Source organism: Corapipo altera, unplaced genomic scaffold (genome assembly GCF_003945725.1).
Source record: "Corapipo altera isolate COAL_440 unplaced genomic scaffold, ASM394572v1 104, whole genome shotgun sequence".
NCBI lineage: Eukaryota > Metazoa > Chordata > Aves > Passeriformes > Pipridae > Corapipo > Corapipo altera.
Window position 1 is genome coordinate 6,767,634 of NW_020884920.1, and position 25,016 is coordinate 6,792,649.

The 25,016-nt window shown below is 44.8% G+C and overlaps 1 protein-coding gene across 6 annotated transcripts in view; it reads right to left on the reverse strand.

The window, feature by feature from the left end:
- The window catches only part of ARHGAP17 (Rho GTPase activating protein 17), a 42,719-nt gene that overhangs the window by 7,502 nt on the left and 10,201 nt on the right, over positions 1 to 25,016 (reverse strand). For 4 of the 6 annotated variants that reach the window (XM_027656466.1, XM_027656471.1, XM_027656469.1 and 1 more), the window contains exons 2-17: positions 15,174 to 15,213; positions 11,467 to 11,571; positions 10,548 to 10,624; positions 9,344 to 9,455; positions 9,070 to 9,146; positions 8,670 to 8,781; positions 7,844 to 7,912; positions 7,605 to 7,686; positions 5,211 to 5,338; positions 4,719 to 4,830; positions 3,753 to 3,834; positions 3,232 to 3,312; positions 2,451 to 2,564; positions 2,031 to 2,122; positions 1,746 to 1,902; positions 268 to 492 (exon numbers count right to left, since the gene is read on the reverse strand). In XM_027656466.1, the coding sequence (XP_027512267.1) occupies positions 268 to 492; positions 1,746 to 1,902; positions 2,031 to 2,122; positions 2,451 to 2,564; positions 3,232 to 3,312; positions 3,753 to 3,834; positions 4,719 to 4,830; positions 5,211 to 5,338; positions 7,605 to 7,686; positions 7,844 to 7,912; positions 8,670 to 8,781; positions 9,070 to 9,146; positions 9,344 to 9,455; positions 10,548 to 10,624; positions 11,467 to 11,571; positions 15,174 to 15,213 (1,665 nt within the window). Of the gene's footprint in view, positions 1 to 267; positions 493 to 1,745; positions 1,903 to 2,030; positions 2,123 to 2,450; positions 2,565 to 3,231; positions 3,313 to 3,752; positions 3,835 to 4,718; positions 4,831 to 5,210; positions 5,339 to 7,604; positions 7,687 to 7,843; positions 7,913 to 8,669; positions 8,782 to 9,069; positions 9,147 to 9,343; positions 9,456 to 10,547; positions 10,625 to 11,462; positions 11,572 to 15,173; positions 15,214 to 25,016 lie in introns of all 6 variants that reach the window. The other 2 variants (XM_027656472.1, XM_027656470.1) reach the window with 2 other exon arrangements.

Consider the following 25,016-nt stretch of genomic DNA (forward strand, 5'->3'; position numbering starts at 1 on the left):
GTATTTCATCACAATTTTTTCCCCCCAAGAATTCCATTATCCTAGAAAACGAATTCAGGAACATTCAGGACTACATATGTCATTTTAAAAGACCAATTCTGGAAGCATGGCAGGAGAGCTCCTGCAGTGTTGCTGTCCAGGCCTGAAGGGTTCACCCCTGACAAAGTACATCCCAGGTGGAAGAGGCTGCAGAGCAGACACAGGGGACACATCGTTTGCTGCTGGAGCCGCCTGCCAAGCCACTGCAGCAGAAGCTGTGCCTCTTACCTGCCATCCTCAGGGCCTTGAGCTTGGGATTCTGCTGAGGCAGCAGAGAGAGCAAGCCCAGCCCCCCCGGGGGTGCAGTCAGCCCCCGCAGCCGGCGGGTGCTGCTCGGGCCCGGCCGGCTCGGTGGGCGGCAGCGGGGGCTGGAAGGCCGGGGATGTGTGCTTTCTGTTTACAGTGCCACATCTCCGAGGGTTCCCAGGGAAGTCCAGAACCTTCACACCAAAGCTACAGAGAGAAGAGAGAGTGAACACACCACGCAGCCAACACCAGGCTCTGCAGCAACAGGACACGGGATGTTACACCCCCCAGACAAACCCCCGTCGCTCGGCATGCAAAGCAGCAACAAGGAAAGCCTCCACTGGCTGCAGAACACCACAATGTTAAAGCTTCCACTGGCTGCAGAACACCAGGAATGTTAAGACATGCAACAGGATTTGGCTTATCCACACACAGAGGGATAAGCTAAACATAAGTGAACAAACTACTCCATTACATTTGAAGACAAACACTGATGACAATGAGGTCAAAGCACTCAGAGTTTCACATGTAAATACAGACATTTCCTCGCACACCAGAGTAGTTCCTCACTGAATGTATTCTGCCACATGAATTTTGTTTCTGTTACCCACTAAGTTGCAGTACAGATTCAAAAAAAGCTACTGGATGTAGGCTGTGATTTGGGGGTTGGATTGAGATGATCTTTATGGTCCCTTCCAACCCAAATCATTCTACAGTTCTATTTGTGTTTCAAGGACAACTACAAATAAATAGACCCCAACTCTAACAGATTTTAGAATGCATACAGCACATTCATTCTAGAATTTTATTCTTGTGTTAAAGACTGAATCTTGAACTGATTTTCTTCTTCCTCTGTGAGTGCTGACAAATTTGCATGTGGCTGGCCATAGCTAACAGGTAACAACATTTGCATCAACAGCTAAAAACAAAACAGCACATCACTTGAATATCCATGATGAGTGATAATAATGAACGTTACACTACATGTTATATGGGAAACAGCACGTTTTACTGGTATTTTTTAGCATTCTACTGCTTGCTGTGGCAATACTGTACCATCATCAACTCAGAAGTCTTATCATGAAGGCACCAGGTAACACCACCTCAGCTTATGGGCTTTGAAAGAGAAGCCATGGAATATCAGACGTTAGAGACTGAGAGATGCTTCTACAAACACTTCTGTTGCAGTGAATTTTAGACCCCCCCAAGTCTGTGCTGGGAAAATGGTAACTGGGAGCAGCAATATCTGCTTGGGATTTACCATGCATGGAGTGTAATGGAAGTAAGTAACAGTACGTTACCTTTGAACCATCCTCAGGCTGCAACAACATGAAATAAATCACTATTGTTATCTACAGTATTTCCGTTAAATTCCTCTCCTGAGACCAATAAAAGTGTGTCATTAAAGCCTCCTCAGGAGAGGGCTAATAATTGACACCTAATCTGTGAATCACACCTACCTTTCCTTCTTCAGCAAATCCCCTTCCATCACAGTCATGCTGACAGGCCTCTTCCTTTCCAGTGTCCCACATTCATAGTCATTCCCAGTGTGTGACAAGTGATTGGAATTAACAGCAGGAACTGCCACAAATGCCCCAGACACATTGAAATCTTCATCTAGAGGAGAGACAGACAGAATACATCCTAAGACACACAGATGCCAAATGGTGCCTCACTGCAAAAGCTACTGGAGGTTCACCTGTGCAGAGTAATATAAAATTCTTTCAACTATGGCAGGAATTTACCTCCAGGGAAGAACCAGTCTGCATGCTGAATAATTGGCTCAATAACTGCTACCACATGGACTGAAGTTGCTGCTGCCATTTCAGCAAGGGATCTGCAGGAGAGATTTGGAGAACACTTTATACACAGTTCTATCACAGTAATAAAACTAAAAATTCATATTACCTAAATGACAAGTTATGCTAAGCATGATGGATTGACTCCTCAGTACCATATAAAGAGCAACTGTGCTGAACTCCAGTAACATTCACAGCTTTTGAAAACAGCCCCAAAGTGCTTCGTGCCTAAAACAGCCTGGGGGTACAGGCTGAAAGAACACCTGAAATATTTTTTAGGTATGCAGTCTGCTGTTGTGAATAGTCTACAAGATTTAAAACAAAGCTTGATGAAGTTCTGTTGTGCAGCTTTCCTGAAGAACTCACCCTTCATTCTTTGCCCATAACAAGTTGGGGCCCAGGACTATGGCGATGTTGCTGGGAGTCATTTTGTTAACGTCGCTGTTCTGTGCAAGCTTGGCTAAAAATTTGATTAAATACCTACAGAAAGGAAAGAAATCATTAAACAGCAGAAACTAAGAGCATTTCTTGTCGAAAGCAAATAAATAAAAACTCAAGAACTTGTAACAACAGCTCCCAACAACACAGAAGCGAGATGAGCAGCCTTGGGCTTTGGCACCTGGCCCTAAGCTTCTACTCATCCATCATAAAAGCTGAACTGGGTAGCCATGAAAGCAGCTCCCACCTTAGCAAAATTAAACTAGAGAACTATTATATTTTCTGAGAAAAACATTTAGATTCAGCTAGTTTCATGTCCTGTAATGGAACTTCCAAGCTTCTGGGACTCACTGGAGTTGGTTTCATTCCAATTCATTCCCTCCCAAAAGGCAAAACCAAAAGGAAAAATGAGTTAAGATAAATCCCCATGATTTCTAAGACTGGTAAATACAAAGAAGAGCACAGCATGACCCTTAAATATTCAGGTTCCATGCATCACTATTTCCTGACAGTCAATAGTGAATTAACCTGACTGAAAAATTTACCATCACCTCTGCATACAGACTGCTGGACAAAATAAGATGTATTTTTATAAATCTCACTGAATCTGGCCATGAAAAACACCCCTAGATCTGAGTTTTGGTTAATCAGCTTTGAGAAGCAGTAACTCAGCATCAAAGCAGCTGAGCCAACAGATGTTCACACATACCTGAAGTTAACACGATAATGCTCAGGTAACCTGTTACAAATTCTCCATAACTCTTGGAGCTTCTTATCCTGGTCCTGAATACTGAAAGGAAAATAAATTCCATTATATCTTATTTTCAGATCAGCAATTTCTTGTTTCTGGAGTGACAAAGAGATGATGGTGCAACCCTCCATTTATGCCAAATAAATGCACTGTTTTGGACTCAGTAAGCTGCCAGTCAGATCACTGAATTATCTCTACCTGCAATGAAAGAAAACTGCTTGGGCATCAACAGTGTGCACCCAGCAATCTGAAGCAGCCCTTATGGTTAAACAGAAAGTAGATATTTCACCACATTTTGTATAATCAGGATTACGAACCATAAAATTTAAAATAATTCGTTACACAAAACACCTGTTAAAGCAGAAACAGGAAAAGCAACTGTGTGAGTTTGGTTGTTTCTTTCAGATTCATCTATGAAGAACCAAATTTGATAAAATGTGCAGCATGTTTTCCTCTCCAGCTATTTTTAGCATGCTCACCTTGCAGCCTGTGTCCATTCCTCATACAAGCTGTAGGTCATCAGAGGCTCTGGCAGTTCCCGCAAATAGGATTTCAAGGCACCTGCAATGCAGACAGGAACAGGTTGGCTCCTCAGCCACTGCCTTCAGACCTCAGCTCAAATTCTGCCCTCAGATTTGCAGTTTTATCTATGCAATAGGTCCCAAATAGCAGCCTTAGAAGAAACTGCTGCCCTGAGAGACTGGAAGGGATCTGTCCTTCTTTCCCTCCTGGACTTTTATTTGGAGGGGAGAAGAGATCTGTAAATACTATGTGTCATGGTAGAGATAGTTGTGATTGTGTGTATAATGTGTTATAGTATTTATTTGTACAGTCATTGTAATATATTCCCTTTCCCCCATTCTGAGTCTGGTTGTGTTTTGTCTGGAAAAACCCATCTCACATTAGGTTGAGATGTGGGAGGGGGGATGGAGCTAGGGAATTGGACTGTGGGGCTATCTCAAACCATGACACAGGGAAACAGTGGGAAGACCCAACACTTCCACAGAGTAGCTGCTCAAATCCTAACACGAAAGGTCTGTCAGTAATTACTGTAATTTAACAGAAACATGTGTTCTAAAACTCTGAATCATCTCATCAGAGCAAAGAACTTCTGAAGACCTTCTCAAAGGTGTACACATGGCTCTAATCTCCCTTGATCACATTAACACTCTTGTCATGAAAGGAAATGCGACACTTGGATTATGCCAATCACCTGAATTTTACAGGTGTCACACAGACAGGATATCCCAGGTGTGCTGAGCATGGGCACCCTACATTTATCTGTGTCAAACTGTGCAACAAAGGGAACTTTCAATTTTTTTTCCCTCCTATTTTATCTGCAGAGACTGACATCTCACACTGCAGCAGGTCAGCAATTAAATTAACAGCACAAAGCTGTGTTGTATCAGTTTCCAGCTGGTTTTGACTCAGAACATTCACAACACCTGCAACAGCGTGGGGGTCGGAGTAGAACTCGTCCAGCTGGGAAGTTGAACAGTCCAGGGCAGCTTTCAGCTTTTTTAACTTGGAGGCTCCAGCAGCAATTCTGAATAAGCCCTGCATCATAAAAATAAAATTAACTGACTTTTAACAACACATTGGCACAAGCACAGGACAGCAGAAGTTTTGTAACAGCCTCTTTCAGAACATTTCAGGTTTGGTGTCTTCACCTGACAGTGTTACAGCCCTAATGTGTCATGTCACTGTCACCTGACCATGTTTTAGTTCCCTCTCACCCTTGGCCCATCCCTGATTTTCATTGTATGTGAATTCATCTCAAAGATACTTCAACCAGTGCTCAAGGTTGCAAAACATTTATCGTTTACATTAATGAACAAATTACTTCAGCTACATATTAACAAGTACAGACATCAGTCCATGAGCTCGACTGGACTCTTTTTCCCATCCTTCCTGGCATGTCACCTGGAATTACCCACCTCCTCTCTCATCCCCGTTTCCAGAAGCATCATCACACAGGCTTCAATAGGGACTGCGATTTCCCGCCCGCTGCGCTTGAGATGCTCTTCTAATGGAGTTCCAAAAGCTGGTTTTTCAGTCCATTTGTCTAGTTGGAGAGTATCAAAACACTGAGCAGAATATCTACCAACCCCTTGAATTACAGCCCAGGCAAGAAGAGAAGAAAGCCTCTAGTACAGCAGAGAAAAGTTCAGACTAGAGCGGGAGTTTTACAGCCCTTGATTGGTAAAGTCCCTTGTATCATGAGGAAAGGGAAAATGAAGCTGCTGGTGGTCAAGAAAAAAGTACTTCTGCATCTTTCTGGGTGGAATATCACATACAAATCCTGTGTGTAACTGGAATTATAAATAAAGCTCAACACAAGTGCCAGCACACAGCTGCACTTTCCAGTTGCACTGATTTGGCTTCAAACTGCAAGAATCTGAGAAAAATTTTGTCCAGATTGCATGACCTGGGCTGATTTTCATTTTAACTGTATAAAAGGTGAATAAAAACTGAGCTGTTAATACAGAGTTTATTCCTGAAATGTGATTCCTGAAATCAGCAACTTATGATGAACATTAACAGCCCCAGTGCCTCACATCAGAACCACCATGGTGACAGCCCAGCATTGTAATGCACAAATTTTCAGTTCAATTCCTTACTTGTTTAACTCAAATTGACATAAGTTTCTCCAAATTGAACACGAGTTTATTCTTTCCGATAATTTACTTTTTCACCCATTTCTACTGTTTTAACTGAAAAAAATGCAGATGTAAAAGGTTATTGTTAGTATATATGTGTTATTTCTTTTATGTGGAAAAAAGGCCAAGAAAGACAAAAACTTCAGAGGACTTGAAAGAGTGCTCTGAAGATACAAAGTGTTTCTGCAAAAGATTTAATTCACCCTTTTTCTTTATAAAACCACATCACCCACTTCCCTCCTAAGGCTTCAGTCCCTCTCATTCATTAACACGCCATGAGATGCACATGGCATTTCCCAAGAGCTGCAAGTTACAGCAAAAGTTAGGAAAAGAGACCTCAGTACTTGTTCAAAGTCACAGTAAGTCTCAGACTCCATCCCTGGAAGTGTCCCAGGCCAGGCTGGACAGGACTTGAAGCAACCTGGGGTACTGGAAAGTGTTCCTGCCCATGGCAGGGGGTGGAACGAGATGAGTTTAAGGTCCCTTCCAACCCCAAACATCCCAGGATTCTGTGATTCCAATTTCCACTGCAGCTAGAAACACAACTGAGGTAATTCCCTACCCTGGCTGCTGGAGCACTCACCCACCATAGCTCCTAACCCACCTTCCAGGGAGGCCAGTCTGTTCTGAAGCACTTTTTCTTCAGCTGCTTTGTACAAACTTTTCATACAACAACAAATTCAAAGCAGTGATGAAGAGCCTTCTGTAGAGCCCTTCTGTAGAGCCCTTCTGCAGCCCTGCTGCTGTACAAACATCACCTGCTTGCTTTCTCTCATCTCCAAACTGACAGGGTACAGATATTCTGTACCACCTTCCAGCATGATGCTCCCATTTATTTATGTATTTAAATGGTTCAGCTTTTACAACTTGCCTGTGACCCACAACTGAAGATACCTGAGCCTTGCTCAGCTGAGATTATATTTTTCTCGGACTTTGTTCACCTGTTTCTCCAAGGCACTTAGAAAATTCAGGGCCAGCACAGCCAGTTTTCAGGAGAGCAGTTTCCAAAACACATGGTGCATCTTCATCCCAAATCCTCAGTGATATCAGTGATACACCTTAAGCTCTTACTGACAGCAGGAAGCTTTGCAGCAGTTCCATTTCTTCTTAGGGAAGAAGTGAAGCTGTATAATACCCTTTTTTAAACAGCTGATAATCAGCACAAGAACCTAAACCATCCATTTTCCAGCATAAAGTGCATGCCAGGAAAGAGGATTGCACAAAATGAGGGGAAAAAAAAAAATAAATCAAGCTCCTTAAATACATGGAGTTTTCCTGATAATCACCTGGTAATCATTCAAGAACCAAGGACCCCTAATATGTTCCTAAATCACAATGACACTTCCATTGGCCTAAAAAGCCAGGTATGAATCAGCAAAAGGGCACATGATAACAAGGAAGAAGTGTAAGCAAATAGAAAAATCCTTCCTTTACCCTCCTATCAGAGGTATCAGAGAGATCCTTCATATTTTATTAGTGTGTTAAATATGGCTGGAGAACTCCAGAGAACACGAAGATGGAATTATGCTTGGGAATGTAAAATTGTTAAGTAGATCAAAATGGCCTTATTAAATCAGTGTGCATGCAAGAGAATCAAGATAAAGGAGGAGAATATTGTGCATAGGTGGCACAGGCAAGGAGAAGCATCAGCCAGAGCACAGGTTACTTTACCTTGATGGGCTTGAATTTCGGGGAGGACCTTTTCTATGACTGCTAATGCTTTTCTATGGTAATCTGCTTGTGCTTCTAATAACTGAGAACAGAAGCCACATTTTAAAAACAAAAAGAGCATTAGCTTCTGATGAGCACATAAGACAAGACTAGAAGGTTTAGCACTCAAAATGTCATCTTTGAGAACTGAATGTCTGTGCACAGATGTGCTGAGTCAGAGTCATACTGAAAATACTCACCATAACAAAACATCGAGCATATTCCCCTTCTTTGGACACAAAGCTATACATGTCTGCTGCAAGCTGATCCTTTGGGAAAGAGAAGAATGCAAAATAGTACATCAAATTTACAGGGGCATTTCAAATTACCCAGACAGACAGACAGACAGATTTTCCCGTGTTTACTTTGCCTGCAGTGAGTTCAAACTGTTAATTCAAGCACTACAGGAAGCAGAAATGCACCTGGCTCTGCTACACGTATTCCTCAAGCAAAATGAATTCAAAATGCTTAACTGCTTTATACAGTAAAGCAGTTGCCCACTTCAGTCAACAACTGGACTGAATGGCAATATGATATTTATGGCATTCAAAGACAAGGACTAATAAAAGCGGGTTCGGTCCCCAGCTCAGCTGCAGCATAATGAAGTATTTGCCAACTGAGAAGTGACACTGAATGTGAGCTGCTCAGAGCTGTAACAGTCACAGTGTTCCTTGGACGGCACAGCTTGAATTTCATCCAGGAAGCTCCCACTGCACGGCTGCTCCACGGCTCAGAGCACCCAGCACCCTGACATTCATCAAGGCTGGGACACAGTTCCTCCTCAGAACTGCCTCAGACTGAAACAGAAAACAGTGTAAAATACCCAACTTAAAAAAATCCCCAGAGTTCCTCTTTAAATTAAAGCAATTCAGAGATCAGCTGGCACTAAAATACCCTTAAGACAAACAGTTGAACAGCCACATGATTTGCAGCTGCAGCACTCAGGCGGTTTCAGGCTGAAGCAGCAGCTCTGATCGCTGCTCCTGCTAATGGGAGATGTGGGAAGGACACTCCTCCTGTCCATACCTTGCACTGCTCCACTTTATTGCCAGCTTCATCCATCTCTTCCTTAAGAGATTCTATTTTTGAAGGATGCACTTGGAAATTTGTTCCTGAAGTCTTGTGGGCTTGGTTGTATCTGTGGAAGAAAAGCGGAACACTGAAGTGAACTGGAAAGAAAAAGAATTTCCAACATTTTCCCAACTATATATAGGCATATAAGAGCTCCAAGATCTTGATTCTGTTTGGATCTAGTAGTCATGGGTTCTTTTTAGGTGCAACTTAAATGTAAGTTTGTCTTTTCTCACCTAAGCATCACCTGCACACAATAGCATTTCAAAAGCAAGTACCAGATCAGATGCCATGAGATGCCAACAAGAAGTTCATGTGACTGGAAAAGCACCCAGTAATTAAAATTCTTTCTTACCTTCCCCTTGCAGAATCCCAGTCCAGCACCAGCTTTGCAAGCTGCTTCCTCTGCTTCTGAATGTTTGGGATCTCTGTCTAAAATGAGAATTTGAGGCTTACATAGATTTTTAAATTGTGCATTGCAATAAACTCCATGTTGTAGCCCTCACATCCACTTTCCACCACACAGGGCTCCTTAAACCAGCTTTATTCTTAGCAATGAGAGAAACCCTTTTTTCTCAGTGTATCCACAAATCCAGATGTATTTCTTCAGTCAGGCTGAGGTGACTCACCTCTGTTAACAGGCACAGTGGATCTAGAACTTCTCTCTCAATCTGTACTTCATGCTGAGAGAGCTCCATTGCCAGTTTATTCTCTGCATCCCCACAGGTATCCAGCATTTTCCTTTAAGAATTACAGGAAATTGTCAAGTGAGTTACTATTGACTGAAGAAGAAAGATTCAGACCAGAGCAGTGGGGGCCCTTCTGGGAAGCTTTGTGCTGTACAGAGCAAATTATCACTCACTGGCACAAACCCAAACACTCTGTGCTGTCAGGGACAAACCTGGGACAGGCAAGGAGTTTGATTAAACCTGTCTCTTCTAAAATTCCTGAGCCATGACAACATTTTGGAGGCTTTAAGACATGCAGGTGATTATACCAGCCCTAAAGGTACAGAAGTCAGTATTTATTTCCAAGCCCATCCTTCCATCTCACCAGATGCAGGAATATTGCTCAATGCAGTATTTGATTTTCTCCTAAGCCCTTTTAATGTGAAAGTCTTTACACCCTAATGCCAAGCAACCCCGTATGCAACAGTCTCAGGCTCCAACCCCATGATCTGACCTTTATTTTAAGATTGTTCTAAGGAAAAGCCCTATTCCCTAGGGGTTTTATCCACATTCACATCTCCTGCAGTGGCTCACAATTACATACACAAAGGTTTTTAAGGTCATTCTACCATGACCATCAGCAATGAGGAAACCCACTTGCTCTAGGAATTCAGAATATGGGATGGTCATTTGTTTCAGCCACTTTCCTGTAAATTGCAAATAACCACTTTGCCAGGATAGTTAAATTGGGATTATTTTAAACTAGAAGCCATTAATACAAATTGGTATTAAGTCATTAAATCAAACCTGCAGAATGCAGTTCATAATATAATAAAAATGCAGTTTCATTGTAGAATACACTACATTTTAAACTTCAAATGGAGATAATAATTCAGCTAATCCACCAGGATAAAAGCCGTTTTCAAAAGCTTTTATGATAGCAGAGAATCGGAATCCTCTGGAATGCAATTCAGCCTAAAACTTGCCCCCAAATCATTCCAGAAAAACTGCTTGCTCACTGTTTCTCCCTTTGGATTAGAGAAGGAATCTGGGAATATTAAATTTCACTACATTGAAACCAGGTTTTGTGCACCCAGAGTCTCTAATTAGAGCCCTGCAGGCAATAAAATGTCAGACTGCAAGTCAAAGGAAGGCAAACACTTACCCCAGCAGAGTTTCATCACTCAGTTGGACTGATCCTTCTTGCATATTTTGAGCTAGAGCTGTTAGAGGAAGTTTTTTCTGTGGAACAGAAAGAACAGTGCTTAGCTTAGTGCTAGTCACTCTTTCCAGCTTTCCCAGTACATCCCCTCTAAGCTTTTCTCCTCTTCCATATGGTTTCTATTACACACACACGCAGCTCATTCTTGGACTTGAAGAAAATGCCAAGTCACAGAAAGTTTCAAGCCTCAAGACTCCTGTTCTCTGATACTCTGAAAAACACTTTCTTTTCAGTCTTAGCTGGAATGACTGGCCCAAAACTTATCTCAAGTACTGCCAATGAGAGATAAACAGCTTTAACTTGAGATTTAAGGAACCAGCTTGTCACATCTCTCTCCCAGAGATTCCGTGTGCCCCGGCTTTCAGGTCTGTGTTACTCAGTAAAAGGAGAAAACCTGAATGTTAATTATTTTTGGTTCTAATGTTTTAAGAAAAACTACCTATGGCTTTACTAAAGAGGGGTAGAAATCAAATGTGTACAGAAAAACATTTACAGTCAACTGGAGGTGTCAGTGCCCAAAAGGCAATTCTAAACATGAGGAGTTTGATCCGAGCTGCAGAGTAGCTGCTCTTAGCTGGGTCTCCTGAAAGCTCTGAGCACTCAGGGCACTGCAGAGATAAGTGAGTGTCCTGACACTGCCAAGGTATTCCAAGGCTGTGCTGTTTTGCTTGGATGGGGCATTGCAGCTGGTATTTCACCAATGCCCACACGTGAGCTGACGGGGCACAGTTCTCCTCCCCTGGCTCATGTGGGGCAGAGCAGCAGAGCTGTACCTCAGGGCCAGCCCTCACCAACCCAGCCTGGGCAGACAGGCCCTGGGCAGACAGGCCCTGGGCAGACAGGCCCTGGCAGCTGCACTTACGTGTCTCTTGTCGGGGTCTGTGCCATGCTGGCCCTGCAGACACGCGATCAGGCGCTTCTGGGCCAGGTGGCACACGGACCTCACGGCGTCCAGGCGCCTCTCGATCTGGTGGGCCCGAGGGGGACGGAGGAGGAAGAGAAAACCAAACAGAAAACAGAAGTTATTTCCCTGGCCTCAGCAGAAAACCTTCCCCCCGCACCACACTCCGCTCCGGGTTGCATTTTTCTCAAATTCTCCAGCTCACAATTCAGCTGCTCAGCAGAAGTGCCCGGCAGCAAAAATGCTTGGACAGAGATTTAAATTGTTTTTTTCCTCAGTGGCACAGCAGTTCAGTCAGAACTCACAGCACTGTAGAGTGGGAGAAAACATTGCCCCTGCTTGTCACCTCGGCCAAAGGAATCAGGCTGACACTTGCCATCTGAGATGAATGGCACACACAGGTATCTAAGACACTGATTTAGGGGGAAAACTCAGTTTTTCACTGTGACCTTGTAAAGGAGGTGCCGAAGACATGTCTGACAGCTCATTCACAGTGTGAACTGTACTCTAGGCTTCCCCCTGCATGTCCTTCCCTGGCTGTTAACTACAAGGACAAAGCTCCTACATGATGAGCAATACAGTATTTTCAGGGAGAGATTAATGGGATTTGAAAGGGATATGGAATTAAAATAATAAGTGTCAAAGCACAAACAAGAGTTCTATTTATCAACATATAATTCAAACATGGCTTAATACACAGCCAGTGAATATGACAAATATATACATGGTAAACTGTTCTTTTAAGGGATTTTAAGTAAAGAATTTGGACTATTTTATTTCAAAGAACATCAAAAGCAAACAAAGTGATGAGCAGTGGGACAGAACTGCTCATGGCACTGAGCCTCTGTGCACAGCACCCAAAGAATGCTGTTTATCTGCATTTTGATGACTCACCAAGAATAACAGGAGGCCCTTTGGAATGGATTCTATTTAAAAAGCAAGGAAAAAGAAGTAGATTTCATCTGTAGAAATAATCTGAACAGATTCCAGTTTTTGATACAGCTCTAAAATTACTTCAGTTATATTTTCAGGAGGCAAGATGAATCCAAGTTGAAGTGCTCAAAAAGCTCAGTAAAAATCCATAAGAGTAAATAAGGTGCAGAGAAACTGCTCAGGGACTGCTCTGAAAACACAAGGTTTCATCTTTTATTTACAGAGCATGGAACAACAACTTCAAAATTAAGTCCAGGTAAAAACCAGTCCATATGGAGATACATGAAAAAGAAGCTCTTGTTTGTGGTGTACTGTTGTGTTATCTTCAAAATTAAATGTCTGAATTCTAGAATGGTTTGGGTTAGAGAAGGGACCTTAAAGCCCATCCAGTGCCACCCCCTGCCATGGGCAGGGACACCTTCCACTAGCCCAGGTCTCTCCAGCCCCATCCAACCTGGCCTTGGACACTTCCAGGGATCCAGGGGCAGCCACAGCTTCTCTGGGCAACCTGTGCCAGGGCCTCCCCACCCTCACAGGGAAGAAATACCCCTAACACATTCTAAACCTTCCACTGGTTATGAAAGAATTAATTTCTTTTTAAGACTTCTTAAAATCCTGAGCACAGGGTTTTTCCACCCCTGACACATGGTGACACCCTGTCCCTGCAGCACCTCAGGGATCCCAGCAGCCCAGGGCAGCCCTGCCTGGTGGCTCATGTTCCTTAGAAAGACTCTGGAGCACACACATTCCTAACAAGCTCTTTCCAGGCACCCTGAATGCCAGACTCAGAGGGCAGATGACTGATAGGAGGAACATGACCCCAGAACTTCATGATAATACACTCTCCTCTCTGATCTGCTTTTTAGTTCAAAGATGTCAGGAAAACCATAAAGGACATTAATCTCCTTCAAGCCACCTTTGAACCAACAATGTGACCCACAGGCCACGCTGTCTGTCCCCTCAGGGCATCTGCAGAGTGCAGAACATCACACAATTGCTTTATTATCTGCTACAAAGCCATGCCAGAAAGTGGGGCTATTGTACAAGCCCTTCCAGTACTGAATTATATCCCTTGTCTTCAAACAGGAACACATTTAACAGACACTTGAAATGGAGCACAACCCTTCAGAAAACAGAACAAAAAAAGCCATGACAATCCTGAGGCAAAGCTTGAGCTAAATATAAAAAGAGGCCAACTGTGAACCATGTTTATCAAGTGAGCAGCACCACGTTTCCAAGCTCTTGGGTTAGATAAGAGCCTCCTGCCCCTCCACAAGCCCCCAAGAGCAAACAAACAAGTGAGTAAATTCTTCCACTTGGGTGTAGCCAGGCTGCTCAGGGCCTGGGAAAGCCTTGCTTGCAAAATTTTTTTGGCAACAAGCAGCAGGGCTTTTGGCTTTCACTTCTTTTTACTGTTCTGCAGCTAAGCAAGAAAACAGATGGGCCCTTGCAGGCTATCAAGGTGTTTAACATCCTTTATGTCATTTCATTGTACATCTGCTCAGAAAATAAGAATAGTATTGTCAAACTGTTCAGGTGTTTATAGTTTAACCAAAGCAGTCCCCTGAAAACGGGGTGAAATGTTTCAGGTCAGCTCATTCCACCATTACACTGGCACAGGTTGCCCAGAGAAGCTGTGGATGCCCCATCCCTGGAAGTGTCCAAGGCCAGGCTGGACAGAGCCTGGAGTCACCTGGTCTGGTGGAAGGTGTCCCTTCCCATGGCAGGGGGTGGCACTGGATGAGCTTTAAAGGCCCTTCTAATGTGCCTAATTCAAGTTTGAAGGCTGATATGCTCCCTCATCTTCTCCTTGAACCTGAGCAGCTGGAGAGATCTGAACTAGAAGCACTTGCATCATCTGTTTGGCTTCCTGTCCCAGGCACAGGTCCTGACCTCAGGCACCCTGAGCTGCTTTGGAATTCATTAGAAGGAACCAGCACACTCGAGGTGCCACAGCAGCCTTCCCTCACAATTTGTGTTCCTTTCACAAGTCTCTCATAAAGAAACCAGAGGAAGAAAACTATGTAGGACAAGACTGTATTTAAATTTGCTCCATGTAGTCAGTCACCCTTGTTAATCTGACAGTTGCAACTCAAACTCCACCATGAAAGTCATGTTTGATGAAATGATATCCTTTCACAAAGATGACAAGTCTGCAAACAAATCAACTGTCAGCGTGACAAATTTGAGAACGAATATCACAAGCTAAACAAGAAGCATTTGTACATTTATTTAACATCAGAAGCTAAACAAGAAGGATTTGTACACTTATAACAATAAGCAATAACAGACTTTAAGGAAATAAATTGCCACTCTCTACTAGCAAGCAGTTGATATGGCTTTTTTGCCACTTCTCTTAAGGCCTGTTCAAGAGAAACAGAAGTGAGGACAGAAACTTGCCGTGCCCAGTCAGAGCTTCTTCACCCTCCACCACAGACTGGCAAGTCATCAGCACCAGAGGTTTGTGAGCTTATCAAGCTCGTTCATCTAATTAAAAGAAAATGCTTCCTCCTTCACTGTATCAGGCCACGTGACTGGATTCAGAAATAGAAGTACTGAGGTTTTTTATTCAAAATGTATCCCCAGTTTTTTCATGTGTTGAGAAGTCAAAGACATCCAGGTTTCTATCCCTGACATGCAGAATTTTATCCCCACCTTAGGTACTCCACAAACCTCAGAAGGCTCAAACTTCACAAGGAGCACTTAAAGAACACATAAGAAGTGTGTTACAATACCTGCAACAGGTCTTCACTGAGTACCTCTGTTTTCTCAGCCCTAGGGGAGGAAAAAAGACATTGTCAGACAATTGGTAAGCTCAGGGTCAAAGATTGCCTCAACAATTCCAATAAAACCTGCTCAGTTCCAAAGTAGAAACCATTGCTGGAAACGCCCCCATGTGCACCATGTCACACACAGCCCTTGCTCCCAGCACAGGGAGCTTGGGAAGCCCTGACATTCCTGGAATCCCAGCCTGCAGCACAAATCCTCTGCACCAAGCTCTCCATGGTCCTTCCAGCCTCACATGGATGACCCTGAGTCACTCCACTGAGTGCACAGGGGTACTGAAGCAACTGGAGCTTCACTCCATGCTGGTAATCCACCTTAAAACATTTTGTATCAGTACACTTGAATGAAAAGGAATATAAAGACATGAGAAAAGCAGGAGAGGCACCTTCATCTTTTTGTATCTGAGCACTGCAGAGCTTTGTCCATCAGCAACCAGTGGAAAGGGCAGCCTGAGCCTTCCCTTAACCTCACACACACACCCCCTTCACCAGAAACCTCCCACTGCCTCATTTTGCTGAATTCCACAACACTAAAACAATAGAAAAGATTTGGTACTTAAAAAGCTCATCACAAGTTAATGGTATTCCCAGAAAAGGTCTAACCTTGATAGAAAAATGCTGAATACTTACACACACTTCCAGATAAAATACTCTCACTTGCTACAAACATACTCCAACCTTTACACACACAATTCTACACCTTCTTCTGATCCCAGTTTACACATAAACGTTGAATTGTTTAATGTGGACACAGATTTATTTGTTGTTGGCTCACTGGCTCTAACAGTGTTCCACCCCACCTTTGCAACAATGACAAACCCAGCTCTCCCTGATCTCTTCCACTCGGCTGCTCACTGTTACTACACCTTTACACCAGGGAGCACTTGGAGGGACTCCGGGATTCTCTTCTCCTATTCAGAGAGTTTCCCCTCCCTGCTGTCAGTCTCTCAGCTCCTACAGACTTTATCTGATCCTCAATCTGTTTAATAAGCCACTGCAAGCCTGGGCATGTACAGAAAGCTCATTTTCCTGATCAGGCTTCATCAGCTGAACATCCTGAACACCTCCAAGGACAAGATTCCTTCAGGTTTGGGTTCGTGTTTTTAAGGAATTTGACTTTAATTTCATGGCACATTATCTGCTTGAACTAGTTGTGAACCATAAGGTGTTTAATAATTAAATACCAGAATAAAGTAACGCTCAAAACATCAACCAGACTCAAACAAAAGCTCCTGAAATACTCTGACAGCACTTGAATATTTATTTGTCAAGGAAAACACAGACCAGATTGATAAACGTTTCTCTCACCCAAATAGAAATATTTTGTCTGATGGAAATTACATCCTGTTAGAGAGTAATTATTTATATTTTTTTAGCCCTGCAAAATTACTAGAAATTACATGGCAGTACTACACTGTAAGAACACCCCAGTTAGAGCAGCACATTCTTAAACAGATTTTGATCTCACCTTAAGTGGCAACTACTCCACAAGTCAGTTAACTGGTTTGATAGGAGAATCATGGAATGGTTTGGGTTGGAAGGGACCTTGAAGATCATCCCATTCCACCCCTTACCACGGGCAGGGACACCTTCCACCAGCCCAGGTTGCTCCAAGCCCCGTCCAACCTGGCCTTGGACACTTCCAGGGATGGGGCAGCCACAGCTTCTCTGGGCACCCTGTGCCAGTTCCAAATGTTTTAAGATTTTCTAGTTGAAACAACCAGCATTTAACAGCAGGTGACCAAGGCAGTTTGCTGGAGCCCCAGTAGCTCAACTGCCAGTGGGCTTGACCTTCCCAAGGTAACCTGGAAAAGCAGCGAGACAGGGCAGTGCCTCAGGAGGAGTACAGGGATTAACTGTGTCTGAGAGACTGGGGCAGAAGGAACAGGAGAGCAGCCACCTTCTCCATCATTACAGACATCTGGATCATCATCTGTGCATGGATCTCCACTACACAGATACACTTGTGGATGATCCATCCCTGGAAGTGTCCCAGGCCAGGTTGGATGGGGCTTGGAGCGACCTGGGACAGTGGGAGGTGTCCCTGCTCATGGCAAGGGGTGGAACAAGATGAGCTAGAAATCTGTTTAGGAAAAAAAAAGCAACAGGTTTCTCCATCCCCATTGCAGAGCTGAAGCTCCCACTGCCCTGTCTGTCCGCAGCCCTGGGCTGGGAGCAGGGAAAGGCGGATTAGAGGCGATACAGGAGGTCGCTCCCCCGGTGCTGACACACTTACCCTGACATGCTCCAGAACAGGCACCACAGAGCCAAGATCTGACAGACCAGAAGGCCCAGCCTGAACCCAACCAGCAGTTTGGGAAATTAAACAGCCACCCTGGGTGGTGCAATTCAAAACAACTTCTAAGAACCGGCCGAGCCCTCAGAGCTGGGTACGTGCACATCCTTAACCCACAGAGCTGCTGAGCACTGGCAGCTCCTGGGACTCCTCCCACCCTGCAGCAACAGGCAAACCACTACAGGATTTGGAAAGTCACTTTTAGCTCTTGGGAATCACAAAATGCATTTTGTATCAGTTATCTTTAGAGGTAACTCTAAAGAGCTCCTATTAATATTATTCCATATCTGTGTTCTACAGAACCTTTCATTAGACTACTACAAAGTTACTGGATGTTTTTGAATGGTTTTAGCCACAACATTAATGAAAAACCCACCACACAGAACAGAGCTTCCACACAGCTTTAGAATCATGAATAGATTTCTCCTTCCCTTCCTTTTTCCTAGGAAATTATATCCATTGGAATGAAAAGCAATGACAGCTCAGAACTGTGCTAGTAAAACTTTGTTCCCATTTTAAATCTGGCCACCCACAGTCTATGGATAATTTTATATGTTTATCTTTAGCACTCTTTGTACACTGAACCAGTCTGTCAAGGATCTAAAGTCCCAGCTGGAGACCCTGGATGTCCTTGGAATCAGGGATGCTCTCCCAGGCCTGGGTGGCAGCAGGAGCGTGGCCAGGCCAGGCGGGTCAGAACAGCCACTGATGATGATGTCAGGCTCGGAAGTGAAGCAAGGGAAGACCTCACCCTTCCTGCAGGCCCACATTCCACCTTTAATGAGGAAGCCAAGAGAGAGCCACTAAATAATATTGTTTTTCGGTGATCACAACCATGAAAGAAAAAATGCAACCCTGTGATAGCAGCACAGCCCATCTCCTCTCTGAGCAGGGGAAGCAGCAAACCATCAAAGGGACCTGTCTCCCTCGGAATTACAGGTATGACCAGTTTAAAGTTTACACCCAACTGCAGCTTTGTGGGATGCTAATTCCTTCTGCTGGCTAACCAGGGAATCAGCAAACTTCTAGAAAAAAAACAGAATTTCTTTTTCACTACCAAACTTCTGTCCTCAGCCCTTGGCAGGGCTCACTTGCATCTTATCTAATGGAAGTGATGCAGAAATCCTTCTAGACTCAAGAACTAAGAACTGGAAGACTGAGCAGCAGAGTGCTCCCAAGGGCTCTCCCAAGCCCAGCAGTGCTGGTTTCTGGCCATCAGCCTGGAGACCCTCCACTGGAGCTTCCCCCAGGAGACACCCTGAGCACAGCCCAGCCTAACCCAAGCTGAGCCTCTGAAGCCCAGACTCCAGCCAGGGCTGTTTACATTCCCAGAGCTCAACTCCACACAGCCCAAACAGTTAATTCTGGGTTGCAAAATGAGGTCCCTCCAAGCCATTACTAATGGGGAAAGCACGCCCTGCCCCAGCCCCTCCCGGGCCCCAATGCCTGGACCGTGACTGCCATGGTCAGCAGCTGGCCCTGTGCCTCTGGAGGGCAGGATCCCCAGGAAAACCGGGACCTGGCCAGCCCAGAGCCTCCCAACACCTCTGGTGACAGAGGTGGCATTCCCAGAGGTGTCAGAGGTGGTGTTGGCAGACGGGACAGAGCACAGCACGAGCAGCAGTCCAGGAATGCCGGACCGGGCACTCATCCCAAACCACCACGGCAGCAGCACAAGAGCCTTCAGCTGCCCACAGCCAAAATATCTGCCAGGCTGGCAGTGCTCCACTGGAGCAGAACAGAGCTGGTCCCCCGGGAAAGAAGGTTTCTGAGAACTGAAGTGTCTCTGCTACAACACCAGAACCTTGACATGAATCAACTGGTACCAAGGTCTTAATAAAAGTCAGCAGCATATTTTAAAAGACTGATTGTAAAAACAAGAGTGAACAATCATTTTGTTATGGTTATAATCACCCCATTAATGAACAAAGAGGATAAAACTACCGAATTCCTTAAACCCAGTACTTTTAAACTGCTTTTCCCACAGTCCTGCCCACTGTGCAGAGCTCCACAAGCTGCTCCTTATGTCTTCACTGTTCCTCTCCTGCATGGATACAACCACTGGTTCAGCTGGGATATAATAACTGGAATAATGTCACAGAAACAGCTGCTTTTCAGCCAAATCAGCTCCCCAGGCTCACCCTTCAGGCAAACAGCCTCCCTGCCACAGCTCGGAGTGGGAAGGTACCGAAGGGCAGGTTCTGAGCACATGAACAGCAGGTTCCTCAGGGACAGCCAAAACCCTGAGCAGAGCTGGCTTTGCACTCTGGGACACCACAACACTGAGAACTGTCATTTTTAATAAAACCCTTGTTTCTTCAAGCAAATTTTCTTTTCAGGACAGCAAGTGTCGTACTTGACATGAAATATGATACAGAACATCAAAGCTGGAGCCATTTCCTGTTTGGGGATGGCATGGCCAGAATAATTGCCTTAACTCACTCCAAACAAAAACCAATTGGTTTTACACAGGAAAGACTGTTGTTTTTTTTTTTTTATTCTAGACATGTTAATTACAATAACTTAGCCTGCTGTGACATTTTAAAAATGTATTGCATGTGCCACCAGTCAGCCTCTCAGTATTCTATGGTATAATTCTTTTTATTTTCCCTTCCTTCTGGCCCAGCCCAGCCCAGCCCAAAGCCCAGCCCAGCATGCCAGGCTCTGCTGCAGCTCAAGGCCTGGCTCAGCCCTGAGCAGGGTGGGCAGAACAGCTCCCACCCCACGGGTTTAAAACTGGTCTCCTCACTTGGGTCATTTTTCAGCTCCTTCACATTTTCAGGCCACATCTGGAAACAGCAGATGGGAATTCCTCAGATAATAGTGTTTATCTTCCATGGGGAAAGAATTTACATTTCCACGTATAAAATGAAGGCGCTCCACTAAACCAACACTGGAGATTTTAAAAAAATAAATCTTCAGTTAAACAATATCTGAGATATCACTGGTCCTACCCATCACCAGGGCATCAGTCCTGATCTCCAAGGCAGGTCAAAGCTACAGAACCACTGCAAGAGGGACCTTTTGCAAGGGCACATAGTGACAGGTTAAGGGGGAATGACTTCCCACTGCCAGAGGGCAGGGTTAGATGGGATATTAGGAATAAATTCTTCCCTGGGAGGGTGGGGAGGCCCTGGCACAGGTTGCCCAGAGAAACTGTGGTTACCCCATCCCTGCAAGTGTCCAAGGCCAGGTTGGACGGGGCTTGGAGCAACCTGGGCTAGTGGGAGGTGTCCCTGCCCACGGCAGGGGGTGGAACGGGATGAACTTTAAGGTCCCTTCAAACCTGGGTCATTCCATGATTCCATGAAATCCACACTCCTGAAAGGCGAACCAGGAAGGAACGAGGGCAAACCTGATCTAAGAGCCATAAAACCTTGGCCATTCCCAGCAGAACAAGTGACTCAGTTGAAATGTCACTGTGGAAACAGAACCCTTGACTCACGCTCGGCTGGGCGGTGGCGCTGGCAGAGGTGATGCCAGGGGAGGGCAGCGACAAGGCCCCGATCCCGAACTCTGGAAAGGTTTCAGTGGGAGCAGGAGACATCCACTCGACACAGGAGACAGAAGTAAAGCCAGCCTTCCCTGCTGGGTGGTTTTTCCTCAAACAAAGCCTGTGTTTGTTACCAGGAGTAACCAGCTCAGCTCCCTGGTGAGGTAACACTGGGAGCACCTTCATGGGGCTGGCAGCACATCCTGCCTTGCTTTCCACATACAATAGGCAGGACTTGCTGCCAGGAAAAATGGAAGAATCAGCAACTCTGCTCCAAAACAAGGAATCCAGAATTAATGATGGCAATTGCCCTTCAAAAAGGTTTGCTTTTTTAACACTCACCAAGAAAACTTCATAGAAAATACAGCTTCAAGGTGTTTCAGGACCACCAGCTCACTCCTCCCCGTTTGCCCTTGTGCTAATATTTTCAAAAGGAAGCCAACACAACCCAAGGTAAGTATCAACATTTTGAAGTGGTTTTAAAATGTTTAAAAATAACTCAGAGAAAACTGTCAGATGACAGTCACTACTTTCAGTATTAGTATTTAGGGAACACCACACACAACCAGTCACTAGTATGACTTTTGGTTTGCCTCCTACCCCCATTTTTTACCCAGATTAACAATATAAACTTCTGTACAAGTATTAAAAGTGATTTCATTGTAAATCTGGTGACAACAGATGCTTCAGAATCACAGCAAAGGCTGCTGTTTTGGAGCTCACCCACCAGCTGCAAATTCTGTGCTTCCAGTCCTTTAGAATGGCTTTAAAAACGGTGCATCACCTCCAAGGCACCAGACACCTCGGAGCTACAAAACTACAGTTCAGGCCTCAATAAATGCATAAAGATTTCTGCTCCTTTGTCTTCTCCTTCATTTTCTCCAGAGTTCCCCATCAAACTGTGCTTGGTCACTCCAAGTAAAAGCTGCAGCTTTGATCCTGCCTGTAATGTCAGCATGGATGTGGCAGCACGGAGCTCTGATGAAAGGCAGAGCAGCTTTAGGGGGATAATCACCTTGGAAGGAAGGCAGAATGTTCCTGGGCAGTGCAGGGAAACCCATGACAGACTGTTCACATCAGTGGATGTGAAATTCCTGCCCTGGTGAAATGGATCCAAGGCTCCTCTCTGGAGCGAGGCAGTAAATTTAGCTCTTTAGAACAACCACAGCTCAAGCCAAATCCTATTTTCGGGCCACTCTCACAGAGACGGGCTCTGCAGCGGGGCCCTGCACAGCCTTCTTGGAAAACACACATCACAGTGCTTTCAATATTAGATCCCAGTATTACACCAAACAAGGGGCAGTTTAACAGAATCACTGTTCACACAGTTAAGTCTATGTTTCAAACCTAGGCAGATAATTTTGAGCCACAGCACTGAAAATTTGAGATAAATTAAAGTTGAACTTTCTATACGGCAAAAATACAATTGTGGTTTCAATGTAGAACCACATTTAAAGTTTGGTTTGAGGGAGGATGTGAGGATGCAGAGAGCAGCCCGATCAGTCCAATAGCTTGTAAACTTCTGGGTATAAATACCAATTTACAATTCAGTGCTTTCAGTGAAATACTGTCTCAGCAAATCAGATCCTGATTGCTAACCTGTTATTTCATACCACGGGCAAAGTTGTAGCTGTTAAAGTTCTCCTCTTATTCTTTTTGACTTTGAAAAGCCCCAAACCTCTTCTCCCAGCGTCTGTCAGGCCAACGTAACAATGTGGCTTCTTTAAAAAAGTACATTTGATCTGTGAAAGTATTAATAACTTCTGGAGGAAAGGCAAAGTGCTGCTGCAGGGGATTAACATTCTAACTGCTCAGATCCAGGCAGGATGAAATCTAGCAGTGGTCTCGTGTTTTGTTCCCCAAAGTAAAAACTCCTATGACAAGCTGTCATAAATTAGTGATAACAAACCCTAAAGAACCTGAGACAAAGCTAAGCTACACTGGAAACTTTCTAAGCTTATCATATCATAATGTATTTTCTATGCCTTGCTTTACCCCCTTAAGTATTACAATAAACATTTCTCATGTTACACTCTACTACAGAACTTGAACTTTCCAAACATGTCAGTTTATTAATATAATTTATTTAAAAAATGCATACAGAGACCCCCACATCATGTCTTGGCAAGTAACTGGTTTTAATACTGAACTGCCTGGTATTTATTCACATTAAAGAATTTCTTTTCACACCAGGTCTTTCCCTTACAAGCAGGCAACAACTTTTTACTTATGCAAAATCATTTCACCTAAAATTAGCTGGGTACAATTTTGACAGAGGACCCAGTCAAGCAGAAAGGAACTTAAATAATTACTGAATTATTCCTTAATCTCAGATGCAATTTTACAACCCCTGTGTGCCAAGACAACCAGAGGTGCTGCCAGAACAGTCTCTTTGTGCTCTGGCAGCACTCAGGGCACAGCTCGAGGGGAAGTGGTAAAATGTAGCCTGGGCAGCAGCAGCCACAAATCATCCTGCAGCCACCTCCCTCCTGGGCTGCCCCTCCAGGGCTGCTCACCTCGGCCCTCACAGCCCAGACCTGGGCCAGCTCCAGGCACCACCACATCAAACCCAGGGTGAGGAGCAAGTGTTGGATTCACCCTCACACAACTCCCTACACCCTTTCTCCCCTCAGGAGCCCTGCCTGCAGCAGTCCTTCCCCAAACTTCAGGTGCAGGTCCTCACACCCCTCTCCTGCACCAGCAGCAGCTCAGACTGGAATCATGCAACAAAAGAAACTGGTTCCCTGTTGTCTTGGCCCTCTCCTTGGCCAGCCCGAGGGCAGGGGAGGTGGGATCAATGCAGGCTGGGCAGGAACAGGGGAAATCTGTCCCTTTCAGCAACAGCAGCTACTCAAAATCAGCTTCAACTGATCAGGAAACTGCAGCCTGGGGCCAACATTCCATTGCCACGAGGTGACACCAGCTGGCAGAGCTGCTGACAGAAGTGGCCCTGTCCTTCCTCCTCCTGCTCCATCTCCTGGGCCCAGCACGAGCATCCCCACCAGTCAGCAGCTCAAAATGAGCTGGCTCAACACTCACCTGGTTGGAATAAACCCCATTTTCCAGTCAGAGACCAGAGGTACAAGCACAAAGGAGTGGGAACAAGTGGAAGGGCAGCTCAGCAGTCAGAGCTGGGCAGAAATCCAGGCAGTGCTGCAGAGCCTGATGCAGGTGTAGGTCTGACCAGAGCCAAGGCAGCAGCTGATGGCTCTGGATTAAACAGGATGGTTCATGGACCCTCTACACGTGGGTTTGGCAGCTTTTACATTTAAGCAAAGTCCAGTCCCCTTGCAAACCACCTGCTGACATGAGAACTCCTCCACTGTTGAGAAGAGAATAAAAAACCTCACCAAAACACCCTGAAACACACCCTGAAACATCTCCTGAACCACCAAACAGGACCTTACTTTCCACTTTAGCCACAAAACAGGTGGATTGCCACCAACTCAGGACATTTTTAAACTTTATGATTTCTTTACCCAGAAGTCCTGCATTGTCAATCCCTGGAAAAGACTCCAAGAAGCAGCACTGCCTTTTGCACAGACAAACTTTTTACAGCAATGTCTGAATATGAAAAATATGCACTACAAGAATGAACAAAATTCAGTGAACTGCTAAAAAAGTCGTGGCCGTCTTTTGCACATTTGTTTGGTTTTTTGCACTTTGACAGGACTGGGGGGAATGGTTTCAAATTGACAGAGGGTAGGAACAGATAAGGTATTAGGAAGAAATTCTCCCCTGTGAGGGTGGTGAGGCCCTGGCACAGGTTGCCCAGAGAAGCTGTGGCTGCCCCATCCCTGCAAGTGTACCAGGCAAGGTTGGACGGGGCTTGGAGCAACCTGGGCTAGTGGGAGGTGTCCCTGCCCATGGCAGGGGGTGGGACTGGATGGGCTTTAAGGTCCTTTCCAAACCAAACCACTCTGGGATTCAATGATTTCAGCCACATGTTGTTACCCTGCACAAGAGTCAAAAAATCTCCAGTCCAGAAATTACCATTTCACCA